Source organism: Asterias amurensis, chromosome 9, assembly GCF_032118995.1.
Source record: "Asterias amurensis chromosome 9, ASM3211899v1".
Taxonomy (NCBI): domain Eukaryota; kingdom Metazoa; phylum Echinodermata; class Asteroidea; order Forcipulatida; family Asteriidae; genus Asterias; species Asterias amurensis.
The window spans coordinates 10979536-10995348 of record NC_092656.1 but is presented as its reverse complement, the minus strand read 5'-3'; the positions used below and the strand labels follow the sequence as shown (position 1 = coordinate 10995348).

General features: G+C 38.7%; 2 protein-coding genes across 3 annotated transcripts in view; one reads left to right on the top strand and one right to left on the bottom strand.

Moving 5' to 3' along the window:
- Positions 1 to 15813, top strand: part of LOC139941924 (tetratricopeptide repeat protein 37-like) — a 64659-nt gene that overhangs the window by 4570 nt on the left and 44276 nt on the right. For both annotated transcript variants that reach the window (XM_071938568.1, XM_071938569.1), the window contains exons 4-10: positions 720 to 887; positions 1648 to 1779; positions 2777 to 2860; positions 3326 to 3443; positions 4513 to 4653; positions 6240 to 6341; positions 6949 to 7085. In XM_071938568.1, coding sequence (XP_071794669.1) covers positions 720 to 887; positions 1648 to 1779; positions 2777 to 2860; positions 3326 to 3443; positions 4513 to 4653; positions 6240 to 6341; positions 6949 to 7085 — 882 coding nt within the window. The remainder of the gene's footprint in view (positions 1 to 719; positions 888 to 1647; positions 1780 to 2776; positions 2861 to 3325; positions 3444 to 4512; positions 4654 to 6239; positions 6342 to 6948; positions 7086 to 15813) is intronic.
- LOC139941925 (uncharacterized) lies at positions 7282 to 11949 on the bottom strand. The gene is made up of 2 exons (XM_071938570.1): positions 11005 to 11949; positions 7282 to 9515 (listed from the first exon to the last, which is right to left on the bottom strand). The coding sequence occupies exon 2, from the start codon at positions 9500 to 9502 to the stop codon at positions 8600 to 8602; it is 903 nt and encodes a 300-aa protein (XP_071794671.1). The 5' UTR covers positions 9503 to 9515; positions 11005 to 11949; the 3' UTR covers positions 7282 to 8599.

The following is a 15813-nucleotide window of genomic DNA, read 5'->3' as shown; positions in this document are numbered from 1 at the left end:
TCGATCAGTATGAAGACAATTGGAGCATACTGATCGAAACGTTCAGTTGTCAATCATTACTAAATGTACAAGAGAGTTTCACTTGGTGGTACCGCAAACCTCGCCTGATTATACTCCCAACACTCGTACTCACAAGACTTCAAACACCCTTTTGTGGCGTGTCATAGCCTAGCGGTTAAGAGCATCGGACTCGAGCTCTGATGTTTCTGATCAGCAGAAGGTGGGTTCGAGTCCCAATCGTGACTCCAGTATCCTTAAGCAAGACACTTACATGTAACCATGATGCTTCGAACTTCGGATGGAATTAAAGCCGTTGGTCCCGTGTGTTGTGCACCTTGTAAACCATTACATGGTGCTATGTAAAAGGAGTACATGTAGTTCTTATAATTTAAACATACATGTAGTCCCACATATCTTAATGCAGGAAAATACTTAATGTTGAAGCACCATGAGTGTCACTGAGTGATGGATATAGCGCTCATATCCGTCAATAACAATAACAATAATAGTGGCTTCTTATATTATTAAAAGCCACTATTATTGTTATTGCTCAAGGTGCTACACATGTACATAATTGGTTCTCAGAAAATGTATCACTTCAATAACCTATCTTTCTGAAAGTTTGTATTTACTAAGCGCCTTGAGTACCTTGTTTGGAAGATACGTGCGCTATATAAGACTTTGATATTATTGTTATTATTATTTTTACATTCCTTCAGGGCCTTGCAGGCTTCTGTGAGAAAAGTGAGAACCCTGACCTTAAGACAGAACTGGTTGATGTTTACAGTCACCTGGGAGAGCTGCTGGTGACAAAAGACAACAAGAAATGGCTTGATGTATCGGAGAAACTTGCCAAACTCCACTGTCAACTTGGCAAAACTCAAGAGGTAAGCCAAGGGGTACCTCTGTCTCTCTGTTTTCATGTAAAATAAACTTGAACAAGTACCACAGCTAATACAACGTGTACAAAATAGGGCTGGAACGTTTACCCGTTTACCTGGCTTACCCGGTTACCCGATTTAATGTAAAACAATGTTAAAATCCATCTCCAAGTTGCATGCAGTCAGCCACATAAACCCATATTTGAACACGGATTACCCCCAGAGATAAAAAGATTTGGGGTTGAACAAAGAAAATTGACTAGAGTGGGAATCGAACCAACCACCTCCGGATTAACGTGCCGGCGCTCTACCAACTGAGCTATCTATCTAGTCCTATGTTGGCGGTCTCCCTAATTTGGCACATTGATCTGGAGGTCGTTGGTTCGAGTCGCACTCTAGTAAATTTTCTTTGTTCAACCCATTTAAAATTTACCCGATCAGTTTCCCTTGTGGTTTATAATATTAGCGATCAAAAGAGTTAGATTTTTCAGGAGGGAGGAAAACCGGAGGGCTCAGAGAAAAACCCTTGTGACATAGGTGAGAATCAAAGCACGCCTCTACTCCCATATACGTCCTTAGCTGGGAATCGAACTAAGGCCACATTGGTGAGAGGCGAGCACTTTAGGCACTGCGCCAACCATAAAACAATTAACAGGTAGTCACAAGTTCCGTTTAACAATTTAGGAAAATAAACTGCTTTTACACTTTACATTGTGGCCATGTTATAATGGAATTAACAGTGGGTTAAATCACACTAATTTTCCAGGCAATTCAAGTGCTGAAGGCCATCATAAAGTCGGGAGAAACATCGGACCCAGCAGCTTGTTTGAGATCCTGGATACAGATTACTGAACTCCTGGCTGGAGTCAAGGTGTTATCAAAGGATGATGTCTTCCTGGTAAGTTGTAGTCTAGTTCATAGTTCACTTAATTTTCAAAGTTGTTTAAAGCCATTGGACACTTTCGGTAAACAGTATTTTCCAAAGGCCCACACTTCGTGTATCACAACTTATATATAAATAACAAACCTGTGAAATTTTAGGCTCAATCGGAGTTGGGAGAAAATAACGGGAAAACCCACCCTTATTTCCGCACATATCGCCGTGTCATGACATGTGTTTAAAATAAATCTGTAATTCTCTATAACGAGAATTGATCATTGTTTTAATGTTTTCTCAAAAAGTAAAGCATTCCATGGAATAATATTTCAAGAGAAGACTTTCACTATTACCTTCTGTAAACCCTGTAAATTATTTGTAAATCTGTGAACTTTTTTTTTTCCTGTCCCAAAAGTGTATAATGGCTTTAAGTTCACTGAGGTCCAGTGGTTAGACTGCAGTACTTGCCCTCACAAGGTTGTTGGTTTGAATCTTACCAAGCTAACCGCTGATGTCACAATGACTAAAATATGTATTGTCGTCTAGTTACTGAATCGCAATGTCTTGATTTGTGTATTTCTATCGTAGACGTTAAACCAATGTTTGTATGAAAGAGATTGGCTGTTGCTAGCATGGTGATGACAACACCAGAGCTTGGGCTCAGTGAACTATATTGCTCGGCCACGACACACCAGAATTGAGAAAATAGAGTTGGCTGTTGCAAACTACTTACCAACCAAAAGGACATAATGCAAAAAAAAGGGCTGAGAAAGACTCTGCTAGGGTTGATACGTGGGGCCATTAACTAGTTTTTCCAAGATGCTAGATGTCCCAACTTGAGAAACTGACAACAGACAAACTTCTGTGCAATTCCTTGCACTTAATTGTTGTCTGGTTGAACGAGTTTGAAATGAGTCAGTGCATTTACATAACGTAGTCTCTTCGAATTGGCTGCTTCTGGTTCATCATCAAATATTCATTCCCCACCCTGTATAATTTATTTATTTTTGCTTCATAGTTGGACAAAGCCTACAAAGTTATTCTTGAAACTGAAGCGTCAGAACCACAGCACTTCAGTGGCTACATCAAATTTTTGAAGAAGGTAAACAAATTCATACTTATTAAAGGCACTGGATACTATTGGCAATTACTTAAAATAATTGTTAGCATAAAGACTTACAATGTACTTGGTAAAGAAGCTATGGAGAGCTGTCAATAATATATGTGCACTTATCGAAAAGAGAAGGGGTTCGCCCCTGTGTTCCTGGCTGTGGCTGCTAAACGCGCCATAGCACAATGTAAGGTGCTACATATTCATCACATCAATAACCTATCTTTCTGAAAGTTTATACTCAGCCCATTGAGTACCTTGTTCATGTTGTTAGTTGATATGTGCGCTATAGTGTATAAGACTTCGATATTATTATTAATATTACTTGAACATTGTAAGAAAGGGCTCCCTCTGAAGTAACAAACATGTAGTTTAAAAAAGGAGGTACTTTCTCACTCAAATATCAATAATAATACGGAATCTAATTTGTTGGTGTTTTTCCTTGCCTTTTAATAGCGAGATGACATCACCAGCGACATTGTCCAATCAGAATGTCTGAAGATGCATGACCGGTTTCCACTCGACCCTTACCCCCTTACAGTCATCTCAGAGTTATTCTTAAAGCATCAGCCAGGTGGGTATTATGTGGACTGGTCCCTAGTCTTGGTTCCAAGACCATTGGTGTTGCGCGGTCACACACAATACAACCAACGTTGCGATCTATGCACTGCAAACTGTACACGCTTGTACTGAACGAACGTAGGAGGGCGCTCTGTTTTTCTGATTTCCGGATACGGAAATCAGAGAAACAGAGCGTCCGCTACGTACGTTCATTACAAGTGTGTACAGTTTTTGCAGTGCATCGATCAGAACGTTGGTTGTGTGTGATCGCGCATTACCAATGGTCTTGGCACCAAGACTAACTGGTCCCCTGTCTTTATTAGCATCGGCAAGGATAAAGACAGGCACTGGGCCCAATTTCATAGAGCTGCTAAAGCAAAAAGTATTGCTTAACAATTTTCTGCTTAGCAGAAATGAGCAGGATACCAGTCACAATTTGTACATGTGACATGGTATTTAAGCTGGTAACCCTGATCTGGTAAGCATATTTTTGTTGAGCCTAGTTCCTTTTTGTGCTTAAGCTGCTCTATAAAATTTGGCCCTGGTCTCACAGGCCAAGTTATTTCTTTGGATACAATGATTTAATTGGATACCCCTCTGTGACGTAAATTAGTCCATATCTGTGTTATGATTGGTCTGAGGTGGTGTATTGTGTCAGCTTGTACTTTTGACCGTCTGCATGCAGTGTAAACGAGTGCATAATGTTGTGTACATCAGGTTGTTTTATTCACTTTGAAATACATGTACATGTACTTGTATACAACATGTGAATTGACTGCGACTCTCCATGTGAAATTAGTATGCTACAGGTCAAAGGTACATTTGTAAGGAATTAAGTAATAGCTGGGGGAAAAACGTGTAAGCTTCAAGCACAATAATGTTGCGTTTTAGTCTGTTTCTTGTTTTGTTTTGTTTTGCTCTCAGATAGTTCAGCAAAATTATGTAAATTTTTAAGCAGCATAACAACTTTAGCAGGCTTTCCTTGTACAACTTAGTCCTACTAGGGCCAATTATCACACCTAAAAAAGGTACTGAATAAATTGATTTATCGATCAATTAAAAAATTTGTTTCTTTGTGACAGAATCATTGGAGGATGGAGCGTTGCCAATTTACAAGAAGCTGCAAGAACTGGATGGAGCATCCGGCATTGCATCCCTCGGTCTTGGACAAGTGTGTCTAGCACGGAAGGAATACACCACTGCGAGAGACAGTCTTCAAAGAGGTGAGTTTTTTTTACTTCATCCAGTTTACTTCCTTTCCGTAGTTGTTAAAAGCAATGGACACCTTTGGTAATTTCCAAAGACCAGTATTTCCACTTGGTGTCATCCGAACCTATGCATAAATTAACAAATCTGTCAAAATTTGGACTCAATTGATCATCGAGGTTGCAAGAGATAAAGTGAAAGAAAAACCTTACTTGATTACGAGTATTGGGGAGAGGTTGATAGTAGAAAACATTTTGAAAAACGGCTCCCTCTGAAGTTTTCGAGAAAGAAGTAATTTTCCATGAATTTGATTTCGAGACCTCAGATTTAGAATTTGAGGTCTCGAAATCAAGCATCTGAAAGCACACAACTTCGTGTGACCATGGTGACAAGAGTGTTTTTTTCTTTCATTATTATCTCGAAACTTCGACGACCAATTGAGCTCAAACTTTCACAGCTTTGTTATTTTATGCATATGTTGAGATACACCATGGATACACCAACTGTGAAGAGTAGTCTTTGACAATTACCAATCGTGTCCACTGTCTTTAAAGAGGGGATCCAAGGTCAAATTGAGTTTTGTGCTCCTCTCATTTCCAACAGATGGAGTCCTCATGAAAGTACTGAAATAGTTTTTTTTACATCATTTTAACTTGAGGTTTGAGACTTGGTTATTTGTTTTCATGGACTTAACATATTGGAAAAGTGATGAGTAGATCATAAAACCTAATTTGATCTTGGAACCCCATTATAACCTTTGCCTTTCTAGAGCTGGGCCCTATTTCATGTTGTAAGACACCTGGGCCCAATTTCATGGCTCTGCTTACCGTAAGCACAGAATCGGCGCTTACGGAAGCAGGGAATTCTGTGCTTACGGCAAGGGTGTTTCACGAGTAAGCAGCGATTTTTTACTTCTGCGCGTGCGTACTCCACGTCACTAGGCATCATACGCTTACAAGGCTAGCGCAGAAATTTGGCGCTTGCACGTAAGCAGGGAATTGTGATCGAAAGCGCAAAATTCGGCGGTAAGCAGAGCAATGAAATTGGGCCCAGGTGTCTTACCACACCCGAGATAGCCCGGTACGCGTATGTTTTGTTTTAGCCCTGAGATTGTGCAGTACATGTAGCTAAACATACAGCTAGAGGCAGTTTGAACCTTAACAATTTGATAGATGCTGAAATTTGCATCAGAGATAAAGAATGTTATTTGGTTTGCCCATACACTGATATGTGTAAAGCACTGTACACTCAGTTCGTTCGAGCCCAGTGAAAACAAATCCACAAGGTGTATTACTCAGGTGAGATTCGAGCCGTAACATTTGCTGTTCTAGAGCAGATGTTTTACCACTAGACCACCGAGAAAGCCAGTATATTTTAGCAGGTGGTACTGAAGATGGTTTGAGAGAGTGCGTTAGAGTCGATCCAGAGCTTCACTTTCCTAGTTGGGGGAGGGGAAGGTTCTCATACATGTAGCTTCCATGAATTCACTTCTTGGTGGATTGTCTAAAAGCAAAGTCATACTTTTATACTGATCTTTAGGTATATTTTTAAATGTAATAATTGTGTACATTCCCTGTTTTTATTGTTCTTCACATACATGTAGGTCTTCAGACCTGCAGAGATAATGTACATGGCTGGCTCTACTTAGCTAGAACCCAATTGTATACGCATGACAGTCAAGCATCAGTGGACTCAACGAAAACAGGTACGAGACAAAATTGCATATTAACCCTCCCACCAATCAATACCGTTCACTGTGTGGTTGAATAACCTTTATTGTTTCGATATGATAACAAGCATCAGTAAACTCAGTGATAAGGCCAAGTTAAAAAATACCAGTTGACATGGTTGACATGGTTGATCGCCTGGATGTTTCAAAAAAGAGGAGGATGAGGTCCTTTTTATGTTTTATTTTTCATTTATTTCAAAGGTGTCCGCAAAGCACTTTAATTCAAATTGGTCACAAATTCATCAGTTGAAGTCCACATCTTACTTTATGTAGTTACAAGTTCCTAAAGATTATTATTTTAAATGAGAAATACAAAGAAAATCTGTCTTGTTGAAGACAAAAATTAAATAAAAAAAAGCAAATAAAAAGATGCGGCCTCAAAAAAGGATGTGGGAGGGGACGATCAACTGGTATTTTTTATTATTTTGCCTAACATGTATTGACGCAGTGCGCTGCCAATTGTTATGAACCTCATCATTCCGAAACATGCACGACTGCTGAAATCATTTCCAGAATACGATGCGCTGACAGAGTCAAGAAGGCTCACATTACTTTTGCTTTCTCCTCTTTTCAATATTTAAAGGTATCAAGATATTGAAAGTAAAGAAGAACATGGCATCATCTCAACTCAAGAGGGCTCTCTTGATTGTACAAGCCAAAGCACTTTTAGATGGAGCCTCTGTGGGTCAAGCGGAGGAAGCGTTACAGATCTATAAAAAGGTAAGTTTCTTCTTTATTTCAGGCCTGTTATTTATCAGGATTTTTCATTATGAATATTTTCATCAATCGACTTTCGTCTTTAGTTTTTCTAGTCAAGTTTCAATTTGCTCTCACAAGTGGGACGTCATGGCCGAACAGTCTAGGGCAGTGGACCTAAGTTCAAATCCTGGCCTGGTCAATTTGTGACATTTGTTTTCCTTCATTCTTTGAGCAAGGCACTTTATCAAAGGACTACATAAGGATATCAACAAGAGTTTTTTCATATTTTGTTTATCCCCTGGAGGAGGAATTTGATTCTAACTACTTAAATTTAAAAACTTTAACAAAAAATCTACACAAACCACTGGTAAAACCAACTTTTTTTCCTGGTATTGAACTTATCTACGTTGTTTTTCTTAAAGACCCACTTGAACAAAAATGGCAAGTCCTGATAGATTTTAATTGTGTAATAAAAAACACTCATTTCGAATACCCTTTTCCAGTGGTATTTCGAAAGGTTTGGGGAAGCTCTGTTACGTCATCACTCATTGCTCATAGCTGGGAGCTCCAATTGGTATAGCCGCTTTGTTGCTGCGTGAAGGTATAACTAAGATACCTCCCAGACATGACGTCAAAGCGTTGCTATTTTGACCCGTGCCGTCAACAGCAGAAGTATTTTGAGTTTTTCAAAACCTTGAGGTTGGGGCCTGATTTTTTATTTGATAAATACGACAAATTCAGAAGTGTACAAAATTATATCAAAATTACATTTAAATAGTAAACAAACACGTTAAAAACAAGATTAAATAGCATTCCCGTCAAAAACAAATTCCCTCAAGTACCTGTTTAACAAAGAACGTTTTTTCCATAACACAATCATGATTAATTTCATTTTTAATTAGAACAAACAAGGGCTTTACTTTTGGGAGAAATTGACCTCGGTGATTTTTTAAGCACTGATAAATGAGGCATAAAGAAATTAGTGAAACAAAAAAATGTAATCATCTAGATAAATCAAAATATATGAGCATAATGGAGGCCGACAGGGAGCCAGTGACACATGACTGAAGAATATTAAATGTAGCGCTAATATTAAAGCGACAGAGTACGAGGTAATGGAATTCAAAAATGGGTATACATGTACATGTTAACATGTGACTAGGTATTCTAAAAGCGCAAAGAAAACGAAGAAATTGAGTGACTCTGTACAATGTACATGCGAAAAAACAAAAGAAAAACTAAGCAATACCATCGTGATGTTCTGACTACAAATAAATGAAACAAATATGGCAAGTGACAAAATGAGAACAGGCGCAAACCGGTTGTCACTGGATCAGACCAGAAGGGTTTGGCAGTTGGAACTGCAAAATAAACTATTCGTATGAAGTTCAAAATTTACTGAATGAGTTAAAATAAGAAAATAAAAAATATATAAATCTGAACAAGGAAAAAAACTGCTACTTTTTTAAAGCAATCACCAGTATCACAATATTGTCGAGCAAACTTGCATTGAAGGATTGCAAGTTGACATTCAATCAAGAATGATCAACCTTTAGACGTTGCTCATACATCTTCAGATAAAATGGCGTGTTGGGATCAATGCAGCGCTGGATATCTGCAGTGATGTCGACATCACCAGAACTTGCTCCCTTGTCTGGTGAGCGCCTCTTGAAGCCTGTGCTTTCACGTAAGCCCTCAAGGGTTGGAATGGTTTCAATAGAGTGCTTAAATTTATCGCTTATCGTCCACGTATCACTGATACCTTTGTCCCAAGTGAGCAGATGATCAGAATAAGGAAGACCCAGTTTATCGCATAAAGCTGCCAGCATCCCTGCTGGGTCATTCATCAGGTCGTCCCCATCAATGATAACGGGGTTTTCATCCAAATGATTCTTCTTAAGGTACTGGTACAAGTCGTAAGATTGCTTGAAGACTGTTGTGTATGATATTGTTTCTGCGTTGTCGAATTGATAATCTTTGAAGGGCACTGGTGCTTGGTTTGACTGTGCTTGGGAGATCTCGTAATCCATTCTCTTCCAAGACAGAAAGACGTCTCGTGGATGTCTGATCAGGAAGATGTGACGGTAACCCTTGGGAAGACTGTCATACTTATAATCCAAACAAAAACTTATCTCTTTGGAGATAACACTTTTTCCGGGATAGTCTCTAGCCAAGGTGTTTTTAACCCAGTCGTATGAGGTGACTGAGGTCGGGAATACGCAGCCTCCTTCATTAATTTTTTTGTCCACTTCAGAAGTGGCTTCTGAGGACAGGTTTGACGCCGGACTGACGCGTGAGTCTGGTCCAAAATAGAAAGCATTGGTGTACAATTCATGAAAGATTTTAGAGTTTGGGATCCCACTCAGGCTCTTCGTGAGGGCGTTGGAGCGTGATCTAGGGACAGCCCAGATAATTGTCGGTACTGGCTCAGTCATCATGATCAAAACCAAACTAAGGAGAAAAAGTTTATGAAAGCATTTCAGTATGGACTCTGAGTGGCTTTAAATCAAATGATGTGTTAAGCTTTTTAAACCTTCTTTGGGGCAAACTTGTTGGGGCAAACGGTTCGAGCTTGTGAGACCTACCTCGCAACCAAGGCTAATGTAATGTGGTACCATAGTGTTATATGGAACTAGAGGGCGCACTTGTGATGCTGCTTGCACAAACGCGTCTGGACCGCAAGGAGCCATTCTGTACGTGCGTGAATTTGAAGTGAGTACATGTTGGAGTTTGTGTTTATTGAACGCTACGTGATGCTGTTTTGTCACCTTACAAAATGGCCGCACACCGGGCCGCGTACATGTAATTACACGCTGTGCAATGCTGTTTTGTCAACTTAGAAAATGGCTGCATGCTGGGCCACGTATGTAGGCCAGTGCCCCCTCTAGTTCTCATATATACAACTCTATGTGTGGTGTATCAATCTCAGTAGTAATTAATCTCTGGGTTTAAAAGCTTTTGCTGCGTCAACCTCTCGGGTCTATACAACCTGAAGTATCTGAATCCTGATAGAGTGTGGTCAAGTCAAGGCACGACTTCTAGTTACATTGAAAGATGGGGTCGTTACTCAAGTACCTAATTTGTAGGCCTACTCATGGACCAAGATTACAAAGAAAAATATGCAACTACTTATGTATTATCTGGTGTTTGCACCTTTTCGTAGGTTCATGAACTTACTAGCTAGATTTAAAAAAAACAAAAACATGCTGCCCTTTTTAAGTTTGAATGCACCTGTTGCAACTCATCAAAATATTGAATGGGTAAGATATAATTATCTTTTATAATGGACTCTCAAAGTGATTTGTTTCATATAGTTGTATTATATATTATAGTTCATAGGTGTGTATAAACCTTTGTTTATGACCGGTAAAAAGTGTTAACTCATGGGCGCGTGACACGCGACCTTGCATCTGTTCTTATAAGACAGTTTCTTCATTCCTATTGGTCGAGAGCAACGGCTGAAACAGTTGTGGCACATCACGCGATACGCGCAACGCCCATCGTACGTATTCCCTTATAAGGAGTTGTTAACCCAAAGGCGGCGGAGGGCTTTACCATTTCATAGCTGGAGGGGTGTTGTGTTGAAAGAAATCATTTAACAATTATAATTTTTACATTTCTTTTAGTTATTTTACCTTGTGACCAAAAAGTGATGATGCTTTTGACCGAAAAGGTATTTATGAATGGGAATCAAAGTGTGTTGAATTGGTTTTCAACTTTTGGTTTAAACCCGCCGAGGCCTGGTTCTTTATAATTTACCTCGACTTCATCTCGGTAAAATTATCAAGAACCAGGCCTCGTTGGGATTAAACCACTAGTTGAAAACCTCTTCACCACTTGACCACACATTGATTCCCTTAATAATACTATTAGGGAGAATATATAATGTGTACCACTTAAAATAGACTTCAGAATCAAAAGAAAATGAGTTTCAACTTACACTGTGTTATATCCAATTTAATCCACAAAATCACAGGTAATCTTATATGTGTTACTCACAAAGAAACAAGACACGTAGTCTCTAGATATTGATCTATATTTATCTGGACTTCATTTCCAATATTAATTAACACCGGTTATTATAAAGACAAAGAAAACTTCATGAAACTTCAGCCTATACTTTAAACCATGGTCATTCTACAACATGGTGAAAATACAATCTGGTTCCCAAATCCACACATATACATGTACATGTAGATGCAATGCACTATGCACGAGGCACCAATCTAAAGTGGGAGATGGCAAAAAGCACCAATTGAGGGCGCTGTCCAGAAGTTCATTTGAATAAATAAAACTAATGGTATGCTGCGCTTGGCTCGGCACCCCGCCAGATGAGGGTAATTTGATGGTTCCAGTTGAATGAGCAAAAACAATGAAAACCTGCCAACGGTCATAACTCCTTATTGCAATGATGTACTGATTTTAAAATAATGTAAACTCATGCAACAGATAAAACTCAAAGAGTGCAACACTGGTTCCAGTTCAATGAACTAAAACAATGAAAACCTCAAATGGTCATAACTCCTTAAATTGCACCGATGTTCTGACTTGAAACGTAATCAAATATTGCTTTTTACATGTAGATTCATATGTATCACTGGTTCCAGTTGAATGAGTTGAAACAATGAAAACATTTTAAGGTTTTAAAACTCCCTATTGCAATGATGTTCTGACTTGAAACTTAATCAAACAATGCTGCTTACATGTGGACAATATGAAAAGATAAAACCCAAAAGAGTTTATCATTGGTTCCGGTTGTATAGCTGTATGAGCTAAAACAATGAAAACTTGAAATAGTCATTCCATACTTGTCAATGTCCCAACCCATTTGACCATCAGTTGATCAAATGATTGTTTTTTTTCTGTCAATCATTGGTTCTACATGTATCTTAATTGCGATCAGCAGCTCTCCATGGCAGGTTAGCTGTTACAGTTTTTTATTAGTCTGGTGGCCACTGAAAATGAAATATAGTGGGCATATGGCTGTAGGCTACAGTGTAGTGTACAGGCATGCAACTTTTCCTCGGATCAGCTGATTTCCTCTTTTTTTTTAATCTCAATTATACCATTCAAAATTATGAATTATACTATACAAAATCATTGAAATTTTGACATTTCCTCGTCGTTGGTGAAGTTACAGCTGCATGCCTGAGTGTAGCCACGAGCTAAGAGTGACATACATGTAAGATGCTATTAAATGTGGTAGACATGGCATTGAAGGGAGAAAAAATGCATTTAATAACAACAGCAAAAAAAAAAAAACTTTAATAAAAAATCTAAGCACTAATTGTTAATAAGGCATTTAAAGAAAATTTATTTAAAAAATTGTAACATGCACCTAGGTAAAACAAAATATGAGAAGAATATTAGGCCTAGTATCATAGAGCCAATGAAGAACATTATGGATGTACGGTAGCGCTAATATTAAATCTACAAAGTACAACATTTGTAATGGAAGTCAAAAATGGGTATGCATGTATTCATGTATCTATAGGTTTTCTGAAAGCGCATTATTCAACATATTTGTAGCAAAGAAAACAAAGAAATTGCCAATAGAGTGACATTTTAGATGAGCCAAAACAAATTAAAAGCAAAACTAAGCAACACAATCCTCATTAGATAGATTACAACTAAGTGAATCAAATAATTACGAGAAATAACAAGATGAAAACTGGCATAAAGCGGTTGTCACCAAATCAGACCGGAAAGATACAGCAGTTGGCACTGCAAACAAATAAAAAACGTCCAGATGTGAAGTTCGAAATATTAAAAGTATTCTGATTAAACTTAAAAGAAATCTAAAAATTATTTTGAAAAAAAGTGGATACAAAGAGTACCCACCATTGCCAATATATTGTAACGCAAACTTGCATTGAAGGATTGCAAGTTGACAGTCAATCAAGCATGCTCAACCTTAAGACGTTGCTCATACATCTTCAGATAAAATGGCATGTTGGGATCCATGCAGCGCTGGATATCTGCAGTGATGTCCGCATCACCAGAACTTGCCCCCTTGCCAGGTGAGCGCCTCTTGAAGCCTGTGCTATCACGAAAGCTTTCAAAGGCTGGAATGTTTTCAATTAGTGGCTTAAATTTATCGCTTATCGTCCAAGTATCACTGATACCTTTGTCCCAAGTGAGCAGATGATCAGAGTAAGGAAGTCCCAGTTTAATGCATAAAGCTTCCAGCATCCCTGCTGGATCGTTCATTAGGTCGTCCCCATCAATGATAGCGGGGTTTTCATCCAAATGATTCTCCTTAAGGTACTGGTACAACTCGTAAGATTGCTTGAAGACTGTTGTGTATGATATTGTTTCTGCGTTGTCGAATTGATAATCTTTGAAGGGCACTGGTGCTTGGTTTGACTGTGCTTGGGAGATCTCGTGATCTACTCTCTTAAAAGACAGAAAGACGTCTCGTGGATGTCTTATCAGAAAGACGTGACGGTAACCCTTGGGAAGACTGTCATACTTATAATCCAAACAAAAAGGCATCTCTTTGGAGATGACAACTTTTCCTGGATAGTCTCTAGCCAAGGTGTTTTTAACCCAGTCGTATGAGGTGACTGAGCTCGGGAATACGCAGCCTCCATCAACAATTTTTCTGTCTACTTCAGAAGTGGCTTCTGTGGACAGTTTTGGCGGGGCCGGACCAACGCGGTTATCTGGTCCAAAGTAGAAAGCAGTGGTGTACAATTCATGAAAGATTTTAGAGTTTTGGATCCCACTCAGGCTCTTCATGAGGGCGTTAGAGCGTGATCTAGGGACAGCCCAGATAATTGTCGGTACTGGCTCAGTCATCATGATCAAAACCAAACTAAGGAGAAATTTTAGAAAATGAAAAGCATTTCAGTATGGAAATTAGTCGATTCATTAATCAAACGATGTGTTAAGCTTTTTGAGACTTCTTTGGGCAAACTTGCGTAAACATAAAGGAAATCAAAAACAGTTCATGCTTGTGAAACCTACCTCGCTTGTTGTCGCTAAACCAAGGCTAATTTGAATCTGGTACTGATACACAAGATTATCAATCTCGAAGTAGCGGTGTCTGGGTCTGAAAGCTTTTGCTGCGACAAACTCTCGGGTCTATACAACCTGAAGTACCTGAATCCTGATAGAGTGTGGTCAAGTCAAGGCACGACTTGTAGACATTTGTAAATTGAAAGAAGAGGCTGTCTACACAAGTACCTTATTTGTACTCATGGACCCAGATTACAATAAAAACCATGACCTCATTAGCGTATTATCTGCTGGTTGCACTTTTTTGTACTCATGAACCTAGATTACAAAAAAACATGCATTGTCTCTGTGAACCTGAATGCACCTGTTATAATCATCAAACATAAATGGGTTACGCTCGTTTCATACATGCACACCAGAGGTCGACCCAAATAACTTTTTATTCCGGACAGGCGAAATTAACATACATGTACATGGTGTAACATTTACATCGGCTGGGCTCATGGCAGGTTCGACGTGTGAAACCAAGTTGCTCCGAACGACTGCAACAGTCGATCTTTCGACTTAAGTAGTGCGTCCAGTCGAGCCTAACTGTTTCAGACGTCAAACTTTTCATGTACTTAATTCAGAATTTGTTCCGCGTGACTCTGGACCGCCCGTCTGAAATGGGTGTTAGATATTTATTCTGTTTAATGGACTCTCAAGTTGATTTGCTCACAAAAAGTATGGAAACTTTTTTAATAAAGTTTGTTTTTATTATTTATTAGTGCCTTTTCCCTTTGTACACGTATATTGTTATATAATATCAATGCAAAGCTAAAGTGTTCCTAATTAAAATGAAACCATATTTGTGATGATTACATGTTGGTGCATTTGGCTACCGGGTCATTCCATGTCAAATCAACCAGTGGTCCCCAGGTGACCCCCTCAGATTTTAATAAAACTTCATCAGAATGATTGGATGTGGCTCAAATGAACACAATACAAAAAAGCTAAATCATACTCCATCGTTTTCGAGATACACGTGTAACCCATTGAAATTTGCTTGAGGCGGCCAATTTGTGTCTGCGCACGAGACACAAAATGTGATTTTTGTGATAATTTCCGACTTTGAAAGCTCATAATTTAGTTTTTGTACCAGGTAGAGAGTTCAAATTTGGTACACCATCTTACTTCTCGCCAAATGTCATGAATCTGCACTCCATTTAAATGTATCTCCATTAATTTTCAAGTTATGGTCACCCAAAGTAGGCTCCTAATCAGCCAAAAATGTTTGTTTGTGATATTTGGGGTCACCCGGTGCCCACATGAGGGGTCAAATGAATCCTATATTCCCTAGGTATTATATATGGGTGAATGTCTATACCAATAAGCAAATATAAGCTCACCAATGCATTCATTCAGAAATAGCATGGGCCCAAAGTTGGTTCCAGCCAGAAAATGGTCAAAAAGACCCCGCCCGTCTTGACCCCGGTTGACCCCGCGATCAATTGAAACAGTTTTTGAAATTTACACCAGTTAAACATATATTATGTCTACTTAAAATATACACCAAATTTCAGCTTTGGCACTCAACTCCTTCATGGTATGGTGGCAATTTGAATTTTATGTTTTTGGCACATTTAAAATAAATCCGTGGAGTAATGTAATATCATACAGTGTATGGTATATGTTTGAAGCTTGTGTAACTTATTTTTTCTGGCTAGCAAAAAGTAAGTTTATTTGTGTTATTGTTTATGGAAATGGGTTGATAATGCATGTTTTCAACTGCAAGAAATAATTTAAGGCA